We start from the raw sequence: 23,786 nt of genomic DNA on the forward strand, positions 1-23,786 counted from the left end.
TTTGACAATAGTCAATGACAATAGTAATCTAGTGTTTGATAAACGCAAAGACTCCAGTTTCTAGGATAAGAACTCATTATTTGACAAAAATTTCTGGGAAAAATTCAAAAATAGTATGGTAGAAGCTGGGCATTGACTAACACTAGCACCCTATTCCAAAATAAGGTCGAAATGGGTTCATGATTTAGACATAAAGTGTGATATTATAAATAAATTAAGAGCACAGGGGATAATCCACACCTCTCAGAAATGTGGAGAAGGAAGGAATTTATGGACAAAAAAGAACTAGAGAACATTATAAAATGCAAAATGGATAATTTTGATTACATTAAATTTAAAAGGTTTGTACAAACAAAACCAATGCAGTCAAGATGAAAAGGGAAGCAGAAAACTTGGAAAAAATGTTTACATTCAAGAGTTCTGATAAAGGCCTCACTCCTAAAATATGTAGAGAATTGACTTAAATATATCAGAATACAAGCCATTCTCCAATTTTTAAATGGTCAAAGATCAGATGAAGAAATTAAAACAATTTTTAATCATATGAAAAAATACTAGAACTATGCCCAAAGGGCTATCAAACTATACATATACCTTTTGATCCAGCATTATCTCTACTGAGTCTGTATCCCAAAGAGATCATAAAAAAGGAAAAAAGACCCTCATGTATAATAAAAATGTTTGTGGCAGCCCTTTTTGAAGTGGTAAGGAACTGGAAACTGAGTAGATGCCTATCAATTGAGGAATGGCTGATTAAGTCATAGTATATTTATGATATGGAATATTATTGCTCTGTAAGAAACTATGAGCAGGATGATTTCAGAAAGGCCCAGACTTATATGAATTGATACTAAGTGAAGCGAGTAGAACCAAGAGAACATTGTACACAGCAACAAGATCATGTAATGATCAACTATGAAGGACTTGGATCTTTTCAACAATGAGGTGATTGAGGTGAATTTGTGATGGAGAGAGCCATATACATCCAGAGGAAGAACCATGGGGGACTGACAGTATTTTCACCTTTTTTGTTGCTTGCTTATTTTTTTCCTTTTTGATCTGTTTTTTTTTTTCCCCTTGTGCAGCATGATAAATGCGAAAATATGTTTAGAAAAACTGCACATATTTAACTTATGTTGGATTGCTTGCTGTTTAGGGGAGGGGGAAGGCGGACAGGGAGAAAAAATTGGAATACAAGGTTTTGCAAGGATAAATATTGAAAACTATTTTTGCACGTATTTTGAAAAAATAAAAAAGTTTGAATATCTCAAGACCTGCTCTTTTTCCTCATCCCTAATATAATTTTTACTTCCTCCCCCCTTCCAATACCTCAGTCCCTAATTCTGATACTTCCCCATTCTGTAGTAGATTCTTATTTGCTATAATTTTTCCTAAACAACCTGGTATAACTATTGTGCTAAGAACTGCACAAAGACAAATACTAAACTAGTGGGTTCACATTTCTATTTGTATTCCCAGCACTTAACACAGTGCTTTGTACATTTGTTGTTAAAGTTGTTTTTCAGTCTTCTTTTTGAGTTTTTCTTGGCAGAATATTGGAGGGATTCACCATTCCCTCCTTTAGCTCATTTTACAGACAAGGAACTGAGATAAATGGGTTTAGGTAACTTGCCTAGGATTACCCAGCTAGTAAGTGTCTTAGGCCAGATTTGAACTCATGAAGCTGAATCTTTCTAGTTGTAAATGCTTTATTTACTGCACCCTGTGGTTTCCCTTACATAATTAAGAACTTAATATTTACATCAATTCATTCATTCACTCTCCTCTTAGAAACTTAAAATTTTTCCTTGCTCCTCCCTTCCCCCCAATTCCTTTTATGGAAAAGAACTTGTATCAATCTCACTGTGGCCTATTTCCTTGGTATTGCCACAGAGTTTATTTGACCAGGACTTATTTCTCTCTCTTTTTAATGTTACAGCAACATAGTTTGATTTGTTTACTTCCCTCTGTTATAATTTTTATTGATCTCTAACTCTTCTAAAAAGAATTTGTTATCTTGCAAAGCAAAATTAGAATTGCCCTAAGGACTCTAATAGTTTTGGAAAGATCATCATTTTAATTTGAATTTAAAGAGAGTTCTATACCTTGGGGATATTCTGCACATGTTAAATTCTAATTGCTTTAAAAATCAAGGTCAAGCCCTCTTTAATATGTGTATTGTCATATGATATGTCTGATATATGTATGACAAGTGAATCAAGAAAAAGCCTTTTCACATATAAATTTAAGAATTTTGTATCAAAATATTAAAAATATAAATTAAAACTTTTTTTAAAATCTTAAATCAGTATCTCTGTGGAAAGAATAAAAATGATTCATTTTTAGTGATGACTTGTAAAATCACTAGCATTTGAACATTTTTAGCAATTTGGCTATAGTTATAACAGGCCCAAAATACTAATTACAAAATGTGATAGCTATCTGGAAGTATATAACTTCAGGGTTGATACAATATAATTACTGGGAATTAGAAATAACATAATTTGGGCCTGGTGGTACCCTATTATGAAAAAAAAAAACCTAATTAAGAGGATTCCTTCCATCACCCTCTCATATTTTATACTTTGTCAGAATTAGCATTTTACTTTTTTCTAATAAAATAATTTTCTATTACTGATTCTTTTAATTAGAATGTTATAAACTATCAGACTGCTCACATATATTTATGTAAACTATAATCAGAGTTCTCTTAAATGTTTGGTCATAGAGCTGTCATTATAACATGGAAAAGGCATTGAAGAACCTATCTGAAGAATAGTTGTCAACAATTATTCCTACTATAGGACTAGAGATAGAATCCTTATATTGAGTTAATTAAAATTGTTGGGGAGGGAAGAACTCCCAAGAATGGGAAAATATATGTAAACTGTTTGACCTCTTATTCCAGAAACTTGAGCTGAACCTTGAAGGACCAAATTTGTGCAAATATCAAGAGGGAAGATAAGTTATGTAGTGTGTGCAGAAAATAGGCCAATTGGCAGAAACTGCATAGAACAAGTTCTGAAATAGCTAACCTTCATGAGGCCTACCCTTTTTTTCTTCATTCAATAGTATTTTATTTTTCCAATTAAATTTAAAAATAATTTTCAACATTTTTATAAGATTTTGAGTTCCATTTTTTTTCTCCCTGCCTCCCTTAACTTCCCCTTCTCTAAGACAGCAAACCATCTGATATAGGTTATACATGTACAATAATTTTAAACAAATTTCCATATTTGTCATGTTGTAAAAGAAAGACTAGAACAAAAGGGAAAAACCATAAGAAAGAAAAAGTTAACCAAAAAAAGGTGAACATACTATGCCTTGATCCACATTCAGTCTCCATAGTCCTCTCTCTGGTTGTCACTTTCCATCCTAAGACTATTGGAATTGTCATAGATCAATGTATTGCTGAGAAAAGCAAAGTCTATCATAGTCGATCATCACACAATTTTGTACTAATGTGTATAATGTTCTCCTGGTTCTACTTCACTTACATCAATTCATGTCAGTCTTTTAGGCTTTTTCAAAATCAGCCTGCTCATCATTTCTTATAGAACAATAAAATTCCATTATGTTCACAGACCATGACTTATTCATTCATTCCCCAACTGATGGCCTTGCAGTCCATTTCTAATTCCTCGCCATCACAAAAAGAGCTGCTACCAACATTTTTGCACATGTGGGTTCATGCCCCTGTGTTATGATCTCTTTGGGATACAGACTCAGTAACACTGCTGGATTCAAGGTTATGTAGTTTTATTCCCTTTGGGGGATCAGTCTGGATCGGTTAGTTATGAGGCCTCTCTTGATCTCCACAGTGGCTAGCTAGTTTCATCCTCCCGCCTCCAATTCCCTTCCATACACTGTTACAGACAGCAGAAGCTGTTTCATTTTTGCCTATGTGAATACATGCACATACATATACACATGTGTGTATACATATACATTCATTCCTACCAGTGATTTCATCACCATAGGGAATTTTCAAAGAAGACTTAACCTTCATTTAACTTGAGTCTTAGTACCCTAAAAAAATCTTTTTAAAAATTTAGATGATTTTCCTTAGGGCATACAGCTAGTTATGTTATAACCCTTCTATCCACTAAAATCAAGCTGCGTCTCCTGCCACAGCCTTCAACAATCTAGTGTCACTTCCATATTACAATGAGATACCAGAGGATAACCTTGTTGAATGATAATTTAGTTAAGTAACTAAAATATGCCCTGAATTTATAGAGCTTAAAGTTCTTCACACGTGTATTTCTTAGACAACTTATTCTCAATTTAGAAATGGTTAAATGATTTTTTTCAACATCACACATCCGGACAGTGACAGGGCCAGAATTAGAACCCAGATTTCTTAATCACAGATAATGCTCTATGCAATTTAAAAATATTTATTCATTTCTATATTTCTACTGAAGAACTGGGCCAAATGCAGGGGGATGAGTGGGAGAAAAAGATGTTGTGGAAGAAAGTTATGATTTTCCTGGAGTCCTGAATTCATCTACTAGTCAATAGTGTGCTAGTAAGTAAAGTTCAGTGTTCTTTCATTGATAAAATGGAGATTCATAGTGTCCAGGAAAGGAAAGTGTTTCATACACCGGACATCTATGTGTAAATGGGAACTAATCATTATTACCTTGTACTGGGGGAACCCTAGTTGGCTAATCCACTCTGCAACGTCTTCTGGGGTCCATGTGAAGTAAAAAGGTTGTGTCTCAACATCGCTCTCAGTTTGGGGTTGTATTGGGACCTCGGGTTCTGAACTGGGTTGAAGCACAGCTACCTCTTTTTTCTTCATTTCCTTAAGAGATCTTTTAAATTTCTTTCCATCAATACTTTCTTTCTTAAGCTCGGATGAGGGGTGGGTTTTTAAGGACTTGATTCTGGGCCTGTAGAACCTCTGAATGCTTAAGAGCCGTTTCGATGACTCTACCGCACTGTCTGAGGAGGATATCTGCGGCTCCTCATCTGTGGCCGATTCCAACACCTTGCTGTCTACCTCGCCCTCACTGCTTTCCATGGAATACCTGGGTTTGCTCATGTCTAGTATGCCTTCCTTAGGAAATCCAGGTCTCATTCTTTCCCCAGGCCTAGTTGCCTCTGGAATCTTTGGCTCTAATTTTTTCTGGAGCTCGACTTCCACTTCCATGTTCTGAGAAGTCTCGGCCTCGGTCCCTTAGGAATCTCTAGCTCTTCCTGTGAAGGACCCTATTAAGTCCCCACGAGTAGTCCCGGCCTTACCTCTCTGGGACTGGACTTCGGCACCCAGAGAAATCGCTGCCTCAGTTTCCTTAGCAATCTCTAGCTCTGCCTTTGTAAGGGACGTTTCCTTCCGGGTCTGGCTTTTAATGAACTAAGGAGCTTCTGCCTGAGTTACCTCCGGGACCCTCGACCCTGTGGTTTTAGGAAGCGTTTGCTTAGGCCGAGAGAAGTCCCCAAACCTGGTATCTTGAAGGATACCCCGCTCCCTGTGGGACTCTACGGTCCTAAAAAGTCTCCTCTAGAGGCGGCCGCGGGGTTGCTTTTCCCTCAGAGCCGGGAGTCTCTGGGTTGTCATCACGCCCAGGCTTGAAGATATAATCCTGAGGCGAAGCCGCCATTGTTGCGTGGGGAGGAGGACGCTCCTGGCCTCCGTGGCAACCTGCACTTCCGGGAGCGTCTCCATAGAGACCACGACTTCCGGAAGTGCCCTTGACTAACCGTCCCCTAACCTCCCTTCGCTCTTTCTAGCCGTGGCCTAAAACAAGTATTACCAAAAGAGGCTCTGATTAATGTTCTGTTCCCGTCTCCTACTTTACTAGTTTTCTTTACTATCTCCTACTAGCCAGAGCTGGGGCGGACGGGCCCTGAATGAGGCGGAACTTTGGGGGGAAGGCAGCGCCTGTGAAGGCTCCTTCCGGTCCGGCTCTCTCGGCCCTCGGCTTTTTCCGTCTTGTCGCGGGCCTCGGGCTTCGGCTGTTTCCGGAGCAAGTTCGTTCTCTGGCTGGCTTGCTAGCTCTCAGCTGCCGTGCGACAGGCTGAGGAGGAGCTGAGCTGAGCTGGGCTGGCCTGGGCTGGGCTGCAGATGTCGGACTCGCTCCTCACTTCGGGTTCTGGGTTCTTGAACCCTGGAGGCGACGGGATAGAGGCTGGAGTCGGAGTTGGGGACTGTTCGGCCCCAGCCACAGGTACGTGCTCTAGAAGCTGGGAACCCCTGTAATGAAGGGGTCCCCCCCACCGCCTTTCCCTATACGGCTTCCTCTCAGTCTTGATCTTTCTTTGTATCTCCTGCTCTGACACTTTGTATCTCTGCGGTCTACCGGCATACGCTAGGCGCTTAATAAATGCTCATTGCCTAGCCCGCGCTTGCACCCCTGGGTGTGACGGATTTGTACGCACCCCGGAGAGGACGTGTGGACCCGGACCTCTGAGCCCCACCCCTGCAGGATGGACACACGCTCTCCCCCCGCTGCGGCTCCCCTCCCTCTCAGCCCCTTTACTGCGCCGAGTTGCTGCTCTCGGCGAACTTCTCCCCCTGTTTAGGAATGTTCGCGCTTTCCACTCGCGCCCAGTCCGGACTGTGGCGTCCCTCGATTGCCCCCGGTCGCCGCCCTCGCCTCGCCTCGCCTTCTTTATAGCCCCAAGCCTTGACGGTCTCTTTACCCGAGACCCCCTCTTCTTAGCCCCCATTCCTCACGCACACTTTGCTCCCCAACCCCCCGCTCCTTTTGCTTTATCTGCCATTGCCTCAGGCCTTGCCTCTGGGACTGGAGGGGACCTTAGATTTGGGAGTCTTGACTTGAAGTCCACTAGCAGATACGTGTCAGTCAGCCCGAGAGCACTTATTAAGCGCCTGTGTGTACCGGGCACTGTGCTGAATGCTGGGAGTCCTGCAGCTTGAGAACTTGGAGGGGAAAAGTGCTATCTCTTCTCCCAGACTGTGGTTTCTTTTATAACCCTACACATTCATTATTGTTGTCCTCTTAAGCCTTACTCTGAGTAGTCCGCAGTCCCCACCCGGCTGAGGAGACGGATACCCACTAGAAGATAACTCCTCGGCAGCTAGGTCGTCATTCCAGCCTTTCCCTTGCATAGCGCCGAAACGGAAACCTGAAAGACTGATGTGAACGGCTTGCCCACATCACACAACTTTATGAATAAATGAAGGAGGTCTTCCCGAGACCACTTGTGGTGCTCAGCAAACTACATCTCTGCATCTAGGGCTCTGCGCAGTGCATCTGCCGTCCTTCCTCCTTCCGCTGGCCCCGCCAGCCGTCCGACATCCTCCTTCCTCCACCCGCCCACCCCCGCACCTCAGCTTGTTCTCGGCTCCCTCCATTCCCAGCTTATGCCGCCCCTCTTGATCTCGCCCACCTCACTGACATCGGGTCATTTGGCATCGGGTTCCTTCAACGAGAAATAAACTCCGAAAACCCCCTCTTTTCCCTATCACCTTCCCGGTCCTCTACAAGAGGGGGGTCACTGGTGTTACTTTTGAGGAAGTAAAATGAAGCCTAATTTGTCATGATAATCTTCAGACTTTTTAAAATCAAGGCATAAACATTATCTGTAAGAGTGCCATCAGTAGTACAGAAGAGCGCCGGTTTGGCCGCCTGGAGGACCCGTGTTGGAACTAGGTCTGTTCCATAGCTTCTCTTTGGTTAGAGCTGGGGGTATCCAGAGCCCTCTTTCCTACTTGTTTTCCTTATTCCCTCCCACACGTCTCCAGCCCCTTCCTCTCCAAAAGATGAAGGAAGGGAACCTGACAACTGTTTCCGTGGCTTATCTGTGGAAGCTTAAAATGTCATAGCGTGCTATTGTCTTTGAACATTTTTCCTCGGCTTTCGGCTGGACCCTCCTTTCACTGATTTTTCCCGGGCTACTAAATACAGGGAACACTCAAGGGAGTATGTCAAGGTCCCCTTTGAAACACATTCCCATTTCCTCCTACCTTTCTCAACAAACTATGTGACACTGCATTGCAATAATGGAATTTAAAGTTGGTAAGTTATTTATTAAGTGCCTACTATTTCTCCTAAGCACCGGGGATACAAAGAAAAGCTAAAAGGCAGTCAGTCTTTGCCCTTGAGCAGGTCATAATGTTATGGAAGACACAACAAACTATACACCAGATAAATAAATAATTAACAGAGGAAAGGCACTAGAATTAAGAGAGATTAAGAAAAACTTCCTGTATAAAGTAAGACTTTAGCTGAGATCTGATGGAATTCAGGGAAGGTGACCATAAGGAAGGAGAGTGCTCCCTGGGCAAGAGCTAGGGAAAGTGTCTGGAGCCCAAAGTTGAAATGTCTTGTTCACAGAAAAGCAAGGGGGGGGGGTCAGTGTCATTGGAAAAGGGACCACGGTGTAAGAAAGACTAGGAGAGGGCTAAGTTCTAAAGAACTTGGAATGTGAGATAGAAGATTTTGTGTTTGATCTTGTAGGTAATATGAACCATTGGAGATTTTTAAGTATGGGAATGATATGGTTGGTCCTGTGCTTTAGGAAAATCACTTTGGGAGCTGAATAGAAGATGTGCTGGAGTGGAGAGAGACTTAGGCAAACAGATCCACAGTAGTAGGCTATCTCAGTAATAAAGGCAGGAGATGGTGGATGTTGGACCAGAGTGCTACTCACAGAAAGAGAAGGGGGTGTATTTGAGGAATGTTGCAAAGGTAAAATTGATGAGGAGTAAACTGAGGGTCTAAACCGAGATGGGTCAGTTCCTTTCAGGAGGTCTAATAATCTCTTTCTCCTTCCCAAAGTCCCAACAGGCGGTCCGTTAGCGAATGAATTTCACTACTCAAGGCTGTGTAGAAACAAAGTCTTTATTGATTAGAATAGAAACACTGAGAGTCGGTGGGCAAAATGGCTGCAAGTTACAAGGCCAGTTTGCAAAGAATAGATTTTTGGGTTCCCTATTTTATACAAAGCATAATTATTCAAATGCATTGATCTAAGGAGGTTCAGGAGAGTGATGTAGATAAGATAAGGATTCTCTTGTAATCTTTTGAGTAGAGACCGAAGTCTCTTCTCCTGCTCTGACATTTGGTCTGTTTGAGCAGATTAGAATGGGGGGGCTATAAAACTCCAACCAGCTCAGATAGCTCAAACTGGTTTGACCACATCAAAGTCCAAGTCCCAAATGGAGTTGGAGATCAAACAAGGAATATCAAGGGGCTACAGCCCCCATCAAAATCAACAGCCTTTGGCAACAGATTGGATATGGAGGGTGAAAGGTGGTAAGGAATAGAGGATGACAAACAGGTTGTGAGTCCAGGAGACTAGAAAAATGATGGTGCCATTGGCAATGATTAAAAAAAATTGGAAGTGGATAGGCTTTAGGAGAAAATATAATGAGTTGATAAAATGTTGAGTTTAAGATGTCCACTAGACAATCAAGTTTGAGATGTCAAAAAGGAAGTGGGAAGTGTGACTGGAGGTCAACAGAGACATTAGAGCTAGAGAAGTAGATTTGAGAATTATCAACATAGAAATGATTATTAAATCCATGGGACCTGCTAAGATCATCATGTTAAATAGCAGAGAGAGAAGCAAAGAGGATCCAGGACAGAACTTATGTTACATTCACAGTTGGCAGATATGATCTAGATGAAGAACAGCAAAGGAGATCGAAAAAGACTGGTTAAATAAATAGGAAGAGAACCAGGAGAAAGCAGTGTTCCAGAAACCTAGAGAGGACTGTCAAAGGGAAGGAGGCTAACAACATCAAAGTCCTTCAGAAAGGTCTAGAAGAATGAGGATTAAGAAAAGGTGATTGGATTTGGCAATTAAGAGATGATTGGGAACCAGAGAGCAGTTTCTGTTGAATAGAATGAAGTCAGAAGCTTGATTATTAGGAGTTAAGACAAGAAAAGAGGAGGAAATGGAGGCATTTTTATTGTAGGTAGCTTTTTTTCAAGGAGTTTAGCCGCAAAGGACAGAAAATATAGGATGATAGTATAGGAATGGAAGGATCAAGTGTGAAGTTTTATTTTTCAGTATGGAGGGACATGGACATATTTGTGGGCAGTAGAAGAGTCAGTAGACAGGAAAAGATTGAAAATAAATGAAAATGGGGATGAGGAGGTATGAGGGGTGGAGGGTGGAGCCAGGTGAAGGAGAGTAATCTGTGGAAGAAACAGGATGGAATGGGATTCCTTGTGTAAGTGGAGGGGTTTGCCTTGGCAAGGAGTAGGGTTGTTTCTTCATGTGAGACAGGGATGAAAGAGGAGATAGTGATATAAGATGAGAAGGAGGAAAGAAGAAAGAGCTCCCAGTAAATAGCCTCAACTTTTTCTGTAAATATGAGGTTTAAAAAGGTGGAAGAAAGGGAAAGCCATGGGAGCTTGAGAAATAATGAAAAGATTTGGAAGAACACTATAGAGAGTGGGACAGTGAGTTGACAAAATATGTGTAGAAGGATAGATTGCCTACCAATAAAGAAGGAAGGCCCAGTAGAGGTGTTGTGTAATATAAATTTGTAATAGATCCAATCATAATGGTTGCGTGATTTTTTCCACCTTCATTCAGCCAACATATGTTTAGGAGAAAAGGCAATGAATAACAGGAATGATCTAAAGCTGAAGCTTAGCAGGATACAGTTAGCAATGTAATAAGGGTGCAAGAGACTCAAGAGAAAAGTGTAATATAGAGTTGAATTTTTTTTTACCAAGATGGGGTATAGTCTTGATAGCTTGGGAGAAAACTGAAGGGTCAAAGAATTGTGGGTCACAGTGGGGAATGAAGAATAAGGTTTTATAAGGCAAAGGACAGCAAAAAGTGAAAAGCCAATAGATTATGTATAATTAAGAGAATTTCAGATTGAGCATAAAGATGGAACCTTTGTGGGTAATGGCAGAATCCAAGAGTATGACCTTTTTGTATGACTAAGATGCAGTAGAAGAATAGATCGTGGAAAGTGAGAATCTGAACATTTAGAATGTTTGAGTAAGTGTCAATATGGATATTCAAATCCTTAGTATGAAGGCAAGAGTTGGGGAGGAGATAGATTATGAGCCATATACTCATTGAAGAAGAAAGTACCCTGAAGGTCTATAGACCCCAGCTTCTTAAACTGTGGTTTATGACCCCATATGAAATCTTGTAACTGAATGTGGGGGTTATAAAAATATAATTATTAAAAAATTTTGATTTGTATACTTATTTTATATATGTGTATACCTGGGGTCATGTAAATATTTCTTAGGTGAAAAGAGGTCACAAATGGTAAAAGTTTAAGAAGTCCCATTATGGATAACAACTACCAGGATTTTGATTAGGTAGAAGATATGAATGATAAACACCTCCAAGGGGAAAGAGTTAGCAATGGTGGTAGAAGGAGAACCTGAAAGTGGCAATAGGGAGCAAAGAATGTCCAACTCCCCTACTTTGGCCAGTGAGTTAAGAACAATGGAATGAAAGTGCATCATACTGGAAAAAGTAACCAGAGGCTATGTATTCATGGGACAGTCAGATTTTAATGATTGTCAGTAAATGGAAGAAGTGTGAGAAGAAAAGATGGTGAAAGTAAATTTGTGCCTATGAGGCAAGCATTCCAGAGGATACAATGGAAGAGTGGGTAGCATGTGGAGAGATGGCATGGACAAGAGTAGCATGGTATTGATAGGCATTGTTGGTTTGGATTGATAGAGGTGATAACTGGCATTTCTTTAGTGTTTACATGTATTTTTACATAATTTTTTATATCACATGTATTATTTCATCTTCACATCAACCCCATGGGCAAAGGGCACTTATAAATCGTGTTTATTATTATTTTACATTTGGGGAGACTAAGGCTGAAAAGGGTTAATTAAGTGACTTGCCTGTGGTCACATGGTATCAGAGTCAAGAACAGCTTTTTTACAACCCATCTCTCAATTGCATCTTTGGAAGGAGTGAGTAAGTTAGTAGTGAGTGAGTGAGTGAGTGTGTGTATGTGTGTGTGTGTGTGTGTGTGTGTGTGTGTGTGTGTGTGTGTGTGTGTGTACATATAAATAAAATCACATATCCATTGGAGTATGATGGAATAATTCATGTTAATTATTATTCCACCAGTACTTACATGTTCATTATTATGCTAATGAATGCATTAATTAATGCTAAGAATTTGGAAACACAATACATAATCATTTCCACCAACAAACTTGTAATTTATTTGGAGAGACAATGTGAGACTATATACATATATATATATACACATATATACATATATGCATATATATATAATATTTATATATAAAATTTTTTAATATGCTCTGGCAGTTAAGGCAAACCTTTTAGCTGGATCTTGCAAAATGGGTAGGATTTAAACTGTTTGGACATATATACATATATTGTGGTTAACTTATACTTTAACATAGTTAACATGTGTTGGTCAACCTGTCATCTGGGGAAGGGGTGGGGTGGAAGGAGGGGAAAAGTTGGAACAAAAGGTTTTGCAATTGTCAATGTTGAAAAATTACCCATGCATATATCTTGTAAATAAAAAGCTATAATAAAATAAAATAAAAAAGATGGGTAGGATTTAGATAAAGGAGAATAAGGAATTATATGAAACAATTTTAGAATAGGAAAGAAACCTTAAAAATCATCTGGTCCCAACTCCCCATTTTATATTTGACGAAATTGAGACCCATTGATAGCTTAAATAATTTACTCGAGATTACACATCCACTTGATAGGAAACAGCATGATACAATGGAAAGAAAACCGAATTTGGAGTCAGGGGACCATGATTTTCTGATTTTTAAAAAAATTATTATTATAGCTTTTTATTGACAAAACATATGCATTCTATTCAATACTGATCAATTGGAACTGAATTGAATCCTCTCTGTTGAAGAGAGCCACATCCGTCAGAATACATTCTCATATAGTATTGTTGTTGCTGTGTATGATGATCTCCTGGTTCTGCTCATTTCACTCAGCATCAGTTGATGTAAGTCTCTCCAAGCCTCTCTGTATTCATCCTGCTGGTCATTTCTTACAGAACAGTAATATTCCATAGCATGCATATACCACAATTTACTCAGCCATTCTCCAATTGATGGGCATCCATTTCAATTTCCAGTTTCTGGCCACCACAAAGAAGGCTGCCACAAACATTCTTGCACATACAGGACCCTTTCCCTTCTTTAAGATCTCTTTGGAATATAAGCCCAGTAGTAACACTGCTGAGTCAAAGACTATGCACTGTTTGACAACTTTTTGAGCATAGTTACAAGTTGCTCTTCAGAACAATTGGATCTATTCACAGTTCCACCAACAATGTATCAGTGTCCCAGTTTCCCCACATCCCCTCCAACATTTGTCTTAGCCAATCTGAGAGATGTGTAGTGGTACCTAAGAGTTATCTTAATTTGCATTTCTCTGATCAATAATGATTTGGAACACCTTTTTATATGGGTAGAAATAGTTTCAATTTCATCATCTGAAAATTGTCAGTTCACAGCTTTTGACATTTATCAATTGGATAATGGCTTGATGTCTTAAAATTTGAGTCAATTCTCTATATATTTTGGAAATGAGGCCTTTATTTGATTTATTTTCTATGTGACATTGGGAAAGCCATTTAACATCTCTGGATCTCACTTTCCTCATCTGTAAAATGAGGTATTTAACAAAATGCACTTCTGTCTCCTAGTTTTTAAAGCTCTTTCATCGCTTGCACTAATGTAGAAACTGTTATCTAATGAAAATCAGCATGACAAAAGTATTCCAAATGAACTAAAGCAAAGAAGGATGGAGTCAAGTTGACTAAGAAAGCTTTCATAAAAATCCAAAGAGATTTGATGAGAGTGATGGTGAAAATAAAAGTGATTGCTTATGTTAGGCTCTGTTAATATAATAAAAATGATAACACTGGCTAATCAATTTATTTTTTCAATTTAATTCCAAACTATGAAAGAATTACTTTGATATATAGGGAAAATATAGCAAAATGTATCTGGGTTAGCAGATAAGTTTTTTTGGAATAATATTTTATTTGTCCAAATGTATGCAATGATAGTTTTAAACATTCACCATTTACAAAATCTTGTGTTTCAAATTTTTCTTCTCTCTCTCTCTCCTTTCCCTCTCTCCTAAGACAACAAACAATTAGATATAGGTTAAATATGTGTAATTTTTCTAAACATAAACAGATACATTTTTGATAACACAGTAACAATCTTCTCAAGTAAGATAATGAAAAAAAAATTTTACAAGAGAATCAGGATCTGGTAATCTAGATTTTAGAGTAAACCATAAAACACAGTAATCATTGAAGCTATTTGCTAATGGCCAAAGCATAGCAAAGTTGATGAGCAGAGCAGATTAGGCACATAACATAGAGAAGGAAGTGAACATAGTAACAGTATTAAATAAACTGAAAACCTGCAACAGTTGTGGGTAATGACTAACAGAAATTTTTGGGATAACAGGAAAGTGGTCTGGCAGAAGTTAGGTTTAGATCAACATTCCTACCATTTACCACTATAAATTCAAATGGATACATAACCAAGATGTGAAAAGTCACCTCATTAAAAGAGGAACAAGGAAGAAATTACCTTTTGTAACTTTACAAAAAAAGAGTACATGAAAGCTGAAAGAGTTCATGGCCAAACAAGAAATTAAGTCTTATAGAAGGCAAAATAGTTTTAATTATATTACATTGAAAAGTTTTTGCACAAAAAAATTAATAAATATAGTAAGTAAGTAGTTGACTGGAAAAATATTTGTAACAAATTTATTTTAAATGTTGATATTCAGGATATTATAAAGCTAATTAGACTTTGTTAATTCCATTCCCCAAATTGATAAATGATCAAAAGATATGAACTGGTAGTTTTAAAAGGAGGAAATGTAAGCTGTCAACAGCTACATAAAAATATGTTGTCAAATTACTCATAATTAGATACAAATTAAAACAGCTCTGAGTTCCATTTTACACCCAATATATTGGCAAAGATGACAAAAAAAGTAAAATGACAAATGTTAGAGAGGCTTAGGAAAGATGTGTTGAATCATTTTCAGTTGTGCTTTCATGGCCCCACTTGGGGTTTTCTAGGCATATATATGGAGTGCGTTGCCATTTCCTTTTACAGCTCATTTTATAGGTGAGGAAATTGAGACAAATAGTGTTAAGTGATTTTCCCAGAGTAATACAAATTGTAATTGTCCGAGGCTAGATTTGAACTCATGTCTTCTTGACTCCAGAGCCGTGCTCTATAGACCACTGTGCTACCTGACTGCCTTTAAGGAAAATAGACACATTAATTTACTGCTAGTGGAGCTGTAAATTTGTCTAGCCATTCTGATAATCAATTTGGAACTAAGCCTAGCCATTAATCCAAAGTATTAAAGATGAAACATGTTACCTACCTACCTCCTGACTAAGGATTAATGAACTCAAAGTGCAGAATTCATTTTGTGGAAATGACACATTTGTGGATTTATGTTTCTTAACTATGCTTATTTATTTTAAAGATTGTAATTTTCCATTTTTCATTTGCCAGGAGAAGGGGGGATGTGAGGGAGAAAAAGGAACTAGCAGTATTATTGCCAAAGCAAAATAAAAGCAGGTTATCAGAGCATTGTTAAATATCCATAGAAGTTAACAGAAGGAAGTTTAGAAAGAAACAAATGAGGTAAAATTTGAAAATAACATGCTGTACTTTTGTACTTTAAAAAACCAAATTGTATGTAATTGTGGTTTCACATAAGTTTTTTTTTTTTTTCACTTTTCTTTTTTTCTTTTTTGGTCAAATTTGGGATAATTTTTTTATTTTTTTATTTTTATGGAAAGGAGGAGAGGGATAGGAGACATTCGATTTAACTTAGAATTTGAGGACATAAAGAGAATAACAAATCAAAGATGACTCCAAGATTTTGAGCCTGGATTATTGGGAAAGTGATACTATGATAGATTTGGAAATTAAGAGGGTAATTGACCTATCCCTCCTATCTTTTACATTTAATCAAGAAAAACAGATGGGACCAGTATGGATGAGTTTTTTCCAGCCATACTTATAATCAATTTCTGAAAGATTTCCAATTGTACCAAAGGATTCCAATTGGAATATCCAAGAAAGTGCTTAAGATTAGGATGAAAACGTAATGTAGGAGATGTGGAATACTAGGCTTAGCTCTGTTATAATATGGTGGTAGGCTTAAGAGGAAACTTAAGTTTCTAAAAGAATGAGACTGAATAAAAATTGTTATATTCTCTCAAAGGAGAATAAGCCAAGAATCTCTTTGTGTGTGTATGTGTGTAATTCTCTTGCAACTATTCCAAAAAACTGTGATTCATTTAAAATTTGCTTGAAGCATACCTTTTAGAGAGTCACATGTTTATTATTAACTAAAGAAAGAAAACAGCTTGGAGCTACCATACTTCAGTTATCAAGATGTACTTGTTTTATTTAATATGAAATAACTTCTGCTTAGGGACATGAGTTCTTCATTTTCCAAAAGAACAAGCTGTTTTTCAAAAAGTAAAATGCTTGGCATAAGTGTTGTATTATTTGTCTTAATGTAGAGGGTCTTTATGGGCACTAAGGGAAGAAATTCTGTAGTAGAGCACATTGCTATTTTGATAGATGTCTGTCTTATCCATAAGATATTGAATACTTAAAACTCTTGAAATAGATTTGATGCAGTCATTCATAGTTCTAAAATAATACAATGTACAATTGTTGTTATACAGCAAATATTCCTTTTATCATCTAGTTTTCTATGTTTTTGTCTTAAATGATATATTTTTCATCCATCAATAAGCATTTAATATGTGTTAAGCAATGAGATACAAAGACACAATTAAATAGTCCCTTTTCTCAAAGACCTTACACTTTAACATGGGAGAGAAGCTGTACATTTTAAGGTACATACATAAATAACATATGCAAACTGAATACCAAGGAGTTTGGGGGTGAGATTAGTGCATTAATACCAGCTGAGATCAATTTTACCTAGGGCTTGTTTTGATTATTGCATAGTACTTTGTAAATGCACTTAAATTTTTATTGATTGGTTGATTGACATTTTTACTTGCTAGGGCAGCAGTGTAATCATTGTGTCAGTGATGTTATCCGTGCTTCAGTCTCAAAAAAGACCAGTGACATCACTGATTGGTGTCTTGACTTGAGTGTAAGTTAGATTTCAGTAAGGTAGAGCTTTACAAAGTCAACAGTCTTAACTCTTCTCCTGAGCCAAACTAAGTGATGGTCTAGTATCTGTCTCAGTGAAAAAAAAACAACAAAAACATTGGAAGGAAGACCCAGAAAATCTGGGTATTTTAATTCTTCCTCTGTCTATAACTACTAGCATTGTGATTTTAGACCTGTCATTTCATTTCTCTGGGCCTCTAATTTCCCTATCTGTAAAATAAACATAAAACCTGATGATTTTTAATGCCCTTTTCAAACCTAAAACTTCTATGATTCTGTAATATTAGTATTAATGATCCAAGATCAGGAATTTGAAACTTAGATCTTTTGGTATCCTACTTGGAAGTTTTGAAAGGTGGTTTTGCATGGTCTTATGACAACAATAAAATTAATGTTGACAATTTTAAAAACTCCCATCTGTAAATATAACTCATGTTATTGATTCCATTAAACCTAAAAAAAGATGGGATAGTTATTTTCTAATCCAAGAGTGAGGATGCTATTTCTCAAGCATTTTAGATTTATACTTTTCTAGAAACTCTTATGAAAAACCTTGACCTTTCTAATAGACAAATCATTTGCTTTTTTAACCTTTTTTTTTTTTTTTTTTTTTGATTGGTGGGGTGGGTTGGAGTGAAGGAAGCATGGAATGCACACTAAATAAGAATCTATAGCAAAGAAGGAAATCCTGATATTAGCCTAATAAATTCTCTGGAAAAAGAACTCTCATTTTGAAAGTTGTATTAGGTATAAAATGGGTTCTTCTCAAATTTAACTTCTTTTCTCACTTGACTATGCTTACTTTTGTTTTATGAATCATAAATTGTGGAGTTAATTTTGGACTTACTTTTTCTTCATCCTCTATCTTGTTTGACTTCTCAAGCACACTGTTGCCACTTTTAAGGGTACATTCACTATTCTTCTATTATATCATGTTTTGCTGAATTTCAAAGACTTGTGAGTTGGAATGAGCTTCAGAAATCATTTGGCCAAGCACATACCTGCAAATTTTTATTTTTGCTTTTATCAGATACTGTGTACTTTTATCAGTACATCTTGATTTTTCTTTTTTTTTTTCTAACTCACTAAAATAAGACATTAAAAAATGAGTCATATAATTGTCTCCTGTAAAGCAGTACTGCATTTTTCTATCTTATATTTTTAAATATAGAATTATATCTCTTCCTATCTACTTTCATAACTTATTGCCCCTCTGAACTTAGTTATATTATTTCTAGTGCCTACCTCTATCACTTAATTTAAAAATAATCTAGAGAATTCTTTTTAACTTAAAAAATATATGTAGCCATTTTAATGAATTTTTCAGAAGTATTTTATTGCTAATTCTAAAAACATTTATGTACACATTAGCATGGCAAGATATTGTGAAGATCATAATACCAATATCCTGGTTTAGACTAGTCCCTTTTAAGTATTCTATCTTTTTATTCAGTAGAAAATTACCTTTCCTTAAGTATTTCTTTTCTAGATGTATTTTTATGTTGGTAAAGATCAGTATTTAAACATCTTTGAAAATATTATTGGAGTAGTTGATTTTATATTATCTTTTATATCCATTGCTATTTCCTTTTTTTAAAAAAAAATTGTTTTCTTGTGTAAAGAAAAAAATAACCTACATACATTTAAGTTATTTTCAGAGCAAGATGATGATCAATTGAGGGACAAGGCTCAGGAAGCTGATATATTTGTTAATAGATGATAGACCCACTTAAATCTTATTTTGCTTCTGTCATCTTGTTTAATGAAATTGGTTTTCAAACATCAAAGTTCACAATAACAAGAGGAAATTGAAGCTCAGTATAACGACATTAGTACACAGATACTTTAAATGAATTCAAGTCACCAGGGCCAGATGAATTAGTGAGTATTGAAAAAGTCAGAAGTGTTTGAAGAATTACTGATTTCTTTGGGAAATCATGGATGAAAAGCAATAAAGATGGAAGAAAACTAGGATTATACAGATGTTTTGATTTTTTAAAGTGGTTTAAAAAGGAGCATTTAGATTCAGCAGTGGGATAGAGCACTGACCCTGAAATCAGGAGTACCTGAGTTCAACTTTGGCTTCAGACACTTAATACTTGCTATATGTGACCATGGGCAAGTCACTTAACTCCAATTGCTTTATAAAACAAAGAAAAATCAAACACAAAAAATTAGTTTAAAATATGAATATCAGAAACTATAGATAAGTAAGCTTGAATTTTTCTTGAAAATTAACATTTCTTTCCTATGTATTCCAAGCATTTAGTAGTATTCAGTCAGTCGTTATTGAATGGAATGAATAAATGAATGGGTTCAGTCTTGTGTCATAGAATTATAGATTCAAAGATGTCTGTTTTGTCTATCAGTCTATTTTGTCCATATTCTTTTCTTTCTTTGGCTGGTCTTATATTATACATATTTGGAATTTTCTTGCTTTCCAAAAATAGTTTACTCTTGATTTATAGCATACCTGAGTTAAATAGGTAAGACACCTTTTGTTAAATAGGTTCTTGTCATACAAATAGGTTGTGATTATAGGATATTGGATTTGAATAACTTAAAAAATTTGTGTTTATCGTTCAGATAAATAAGATAAAGACCTTGCCCTGAAAATGTAAATGTTAAGAGAGATTAACCCCCCTCCCCATCTCCCAAGCAAATCTGCTAGATAATTAGCAGTGTACTTCCTGTCTTCTCTTGAATATTAAATTATTTTCTTTTGTTTCTTTGCCTCCTCAGAAAATGAGGATCCAGACCACAGAACAAGTGATATTGCTTCCCCAATGATGACTGCTTCTGATCAGGAAACTTTATCCTCACCTGGAAGGTAGGAAGAGCAACTCTGAAATAAACAGGCCCCAGAACTTATTAGACATTTTTGTTGTTGTTGCTTTAGGGCTCAAAGTGAAGAAGAGAATAACAACCCTCAGGAAAAGACAAGTAAAAATAAGGAATAGGTGCTTTTTTGTCCTACTCAGTTAATCTGTCCTGAATTTTGTTTTATAAGTTGTGATACCTATTTTTAAGCTACTGCTTTTCTCATTAAACTTTATTACAGAAATCAGAATCACTGAGACATTTTAAACATAATTTCTTGGTCAAATGAAAGGTAACCTACTGTAATGAAGAGAGTGCTAGGCTAAGAATTAGTACTTGGATTCAAATCCTATCTTAGATCTTTGTGCCTGTGGGAAAGTCATCTGATTGGGTTTCTGTCTACTTGTCTATAATAAGGGACAACAATAAGCCCCTGTATTATAGGGTTGCTATGAAAAGCAAATGAGATTAAGTTTATGATGAAGTATTTGTTAAAGAGCTTACTGTGTGCCTGACACTATGATGCTTACAAAGTTAAACAAAATATACCTAACCCTCAAGAAGCTTACATTATACCTTGGGAAATTACATATAGCGTTTAAATTAATACAAAATATATACACAGTAAACATCAAGGTAATTGGGATGGGAAAAGGGAGTGGAGTATAATAATCACTTGGGGGAAAGTGTTGATCAAGAAAGACCCTATAAGAGAAATGGCAAATAGAGCTTTAAAGAGAGCTAAGAATTTTAAGAGGAGGAAGTATCTTCTAGGCCTGGGAACTACTAGCCTGTGCAAAGGCATAGAAATAAAAGATGGATATATGGTGTCTTTGGAATAGCAAATAGATCATTTGGCCAGAAGTAAAGTTCATGAATAGGAGTCATTTAGAGAAGTAGATTGGAACCAGATCATAAAAAGCTATGAAAAATACAAATGTCAACTACTGTTACTTTCAGACATATATAAAGAGGAGAACACACAGTATATTTATTTAAAAATGTTTGGGGGTTTTCTGTTTCTTAATAGGCAGTCTGTATGCCAAAAAAAGCATCTTTCTTAGAGGATCTTTAAGTTTTGTGAAAATATTATTACTTTTATCCTTAAGATTGATATTTTTCAATTTTTCTTCTCTGTTCCTTCTTCCTCATCGTTACCGACTTAAGATTTCTTGCATCATAGGTAGATGGCAAGGAGGATAGATGTAGGGAGGAGCTGAGGACATGTGAGAACTATCAGTATCCTTTGCCTTTTCACTAATAGCTCATGGACTACAGTCTATATAGTTAGGCTTTCTCATTCACAATACTATGATATTGTAATTTCCCTGTCCATCAGCTAAAGATAGGCATGGGAGAGACTCAGAAAGATTGTTATTTACAGACTGTTCTCTGATTGTTATTGTTGTTCAGTCATTTGAGTCATGTCCTGCTCTTCATGACCCCATTTGGAGTTTGATAATATCTGCAAAGTAGATTGATATTTGCAAATGCTATGTAAATATGAATTACTATTATAACATCTAATCTTCAAATCCTGTGATGTAAGGTAGTCTATCATTCTTATTTCACTGGTGTCAGAATTGAGGCTTTAGAAGTGGAATGATTTGCCTGGGGTGACACAGCACATGTATATAGATGTCACAATTTAAAGGCCCTTTTTCTGAACTCATATTTAATGTTCCTTTCACACGGCCAAATCATCCAAGTGGGTTGAGGGGATTTTTTCCCCCCTCATATCTATGTATAATTTCTTTATCAGTCAGTCTTTAAGGAAAAAGACCTTTTTCAGAATGCTAATTATGATCAGCAAGGTGATAACATAGTGGATAGAGTATTGAACTTTTAGGAAGATTCAAAGGAAGGAAGCCCCTTACTGCTGTGGGACCTTGGATAAGTCACTTAACTTCTGTGCCTCAGTTTCCTCATTTGTAAAATAGAGATAATACTAATATTTATCTCCCAGAGTTGTGAAGATAAAAGAAGATAATATTTGTAAGTGTTTTGCAAAATCTTAAAAGCACTATATAAATACTGATTCTGAAAGACTTTGTTCTATTTTTAAGGTTTTTAAGGTTATTGAATATAACAAACACTTTAGAAGAAACAGCCTCCCTAAACTCTTGAGAATTTTATTAAATAATAACTGATATTTCTTTACTGTCTTATATGTATCAAGAACTTTCTTAACAATTCAGTAAGTCAAATAGTAAAAGTATTATCTCTATTTTATAATGTTCTTTCTACTACTTTAGAGAATGAGAACACCTGTCAGTTTCCTTAATTTTATCTCCCTCTTCCTTATTCTACTCCATATTCATACTCATAGGATTTAGATCTGGGAGCTCATTTAATACATACAGTCTCCTCATTCTATGTATTTTCAGCACATGTTGGTTTGAAGGAGCTGCTATCACAGACCTTTTTTCTTTTAATACTAAATATACTTAGGAGAGAAAAAAGAACAGTCTTAGTTAAGACATTTGTTTGTTTTTTAAATTCCAGTACATAGTATAAGGCCTAAAGTTTAGTAATTATTTTACATCTTTTTCAAATTTTTTTTTTTTTTAACACCACTGCCATCTCTCGTGAGAAAGACTACTGAATGCTTTGCTTCTCTAGCCATCAAACATCCTTTTTTAGTCTTACCTTTTCCAGGTCTGTGGAGAGCAAAGGACTTGAAATGGGTATTTTCTCTTAACTGTGATTTATCATATGCATTGAGTAATTTGCAATTTAATTAATTTTCCACCCTTAACCTCAAGTTCTTCAGAGAATAAAAGCTTGTCATGAATAGTAATGAAATATAGCTGTTTCATGTGATAGGTAACATATTTTTTTTATTTTTTTTTTTTGGTAAGAAAACTGCATATCTATGGAAAGGCATCTAGATAGGGTGCTAGGCCTGGAGTCAGGAAGAATCATCTTCCTGAGCTTAAATTAAAAAGAGTTCAGTCTGTATTCAGACACAACAAATTTTTCCTCTGGATGTGGATAGCATTTTTTTATTTATCATAAGTCCTTAAGAGTAGTTGTGGATCTTTGTATTGCTAAAAATAGCTAATGATCCCACAACGTTGCTATTACTTTGTACACAGTACATTTTGTTTTGCTTGAATTAATGGAGCATTTTACAGGTTTTTCCTGAGTGCATCCTGCTCATTATTTCCCATAGAATAATATTTCTACATAATCATTTATCCCAATTTATTCATCTATTCCTCAATTAATGGGCATCTCCTTAATTTTCAATTCTTTGCCCTGAGAAGACAGCAGTTATATTTTTATACATATAGGATCTTTTCCTTTAAAAAAAAAAATCTCTTTTGGGATTCATGCCTAGTAGTGGTATTGTTAGGCCAAAGCATATGCATGGTTTTATTTCCCTTTGGGCATCATTTATCAATTGGGGAATTGCTCTTTTTTTTTTTTTTTTTTTTTTTTTAATTCAGTTCCCTAAACATTTGAGAAATGAGGCTTTAATCAGAGAAACTTGCTTCAAATTTTTTTCCAATTACTATTGCTAACTGCATTTCTCCCATTTATTCTATTCTTTCTCCTTATACCCTGACCCTCCTCAAAAGTGTTTTGCTAATGACCATGCCCTCCCCCAATATGCTCTCTTTTTTGCCACCTTCCTCTTTTCTCATATCCCTTTTCCCTCTTATTTTCTTGCAAGGTAAGCTAGACGTCTATACCCATATTAAATGTGTAAGTTATTTTGATGAGAGTAAAGATTCCTTGCCATCACCTCCACACTCTTTCTCCCTCTTCTCCTCCATTGTAGAAGATTTTTCTTGCTTCTTTTATAGCAAAAAGTTTATGCCA

The 23,786-nt window shown here is 36.5% G+C and overlaps 2 protein-coding genes across 4 annotated transcripts in view; one reads left to right on the forward strand and one right to left on the reverse strand.

The window, feature by feature from the left end:
• SAMD15 (sterile alpha motif domain containing 15) overlaps positions 1-6,301 on the reverse strand; it is a 16,719-nt gene extending 10,418 nt beyond the window's left edge. The window contains exon 1 of one of the 3 annotated variants that reach the window (XR_012486456.1): positions 4,646-6,295. Coding sequence is in view for 2 of the 3 variants with exons in the window: in XM_074289897.1 (XP_074145998.1) it covers positions 4,646-5,158 (513 nt within the window). In the remaining variant the exon portion in view is untranslated. Of the gene's footprint in view, positions 1-4,645 lie in introns of all 3 variants that reach the window. The other 2 variants (XM_074289897.1, XM_074289896.1) reach the window with 2 other exon arrangements.
• The window catches only part of TMED8 (transmembrane p24 trafficking protein family member 8), a 27,551-nt gene continuing 9,727 nt past the window's right edge, over positions 5,963-23,786 (forward strand). The window contains exons 1-2 of the mRNA XM_074289895.1: positions 5,963-6,176; positions 19,881-19,968. Coding sequence (XP_074145996.1) covers positions 6,074-6,176; positions 19,881-19,968 — 191 coding nt within the window. The 5' untranslated portion in view covers positions 5,963-6,073. The remainder of the gene's footprint in view (positions 6,177-19,880; positions 19,969-23,786) is intronic.

The sequence above is a fragment of the Sminthopsis crassicaudata genome, chromosome 2 (assembly GCF_048593235.1).
Source record: "Sminthopsis crassicaudata isolate SCR6 chromosome 2, ASM4859323v1, whole genome shotgun sequence".
NCBI classification, from domain to species: Eukaryota; Metazoa; Chordata; class Mammalia; order Dasyuromorphia; family Dasyuridae; genus Sminthopsis; species Sminthopsis crassicaudata.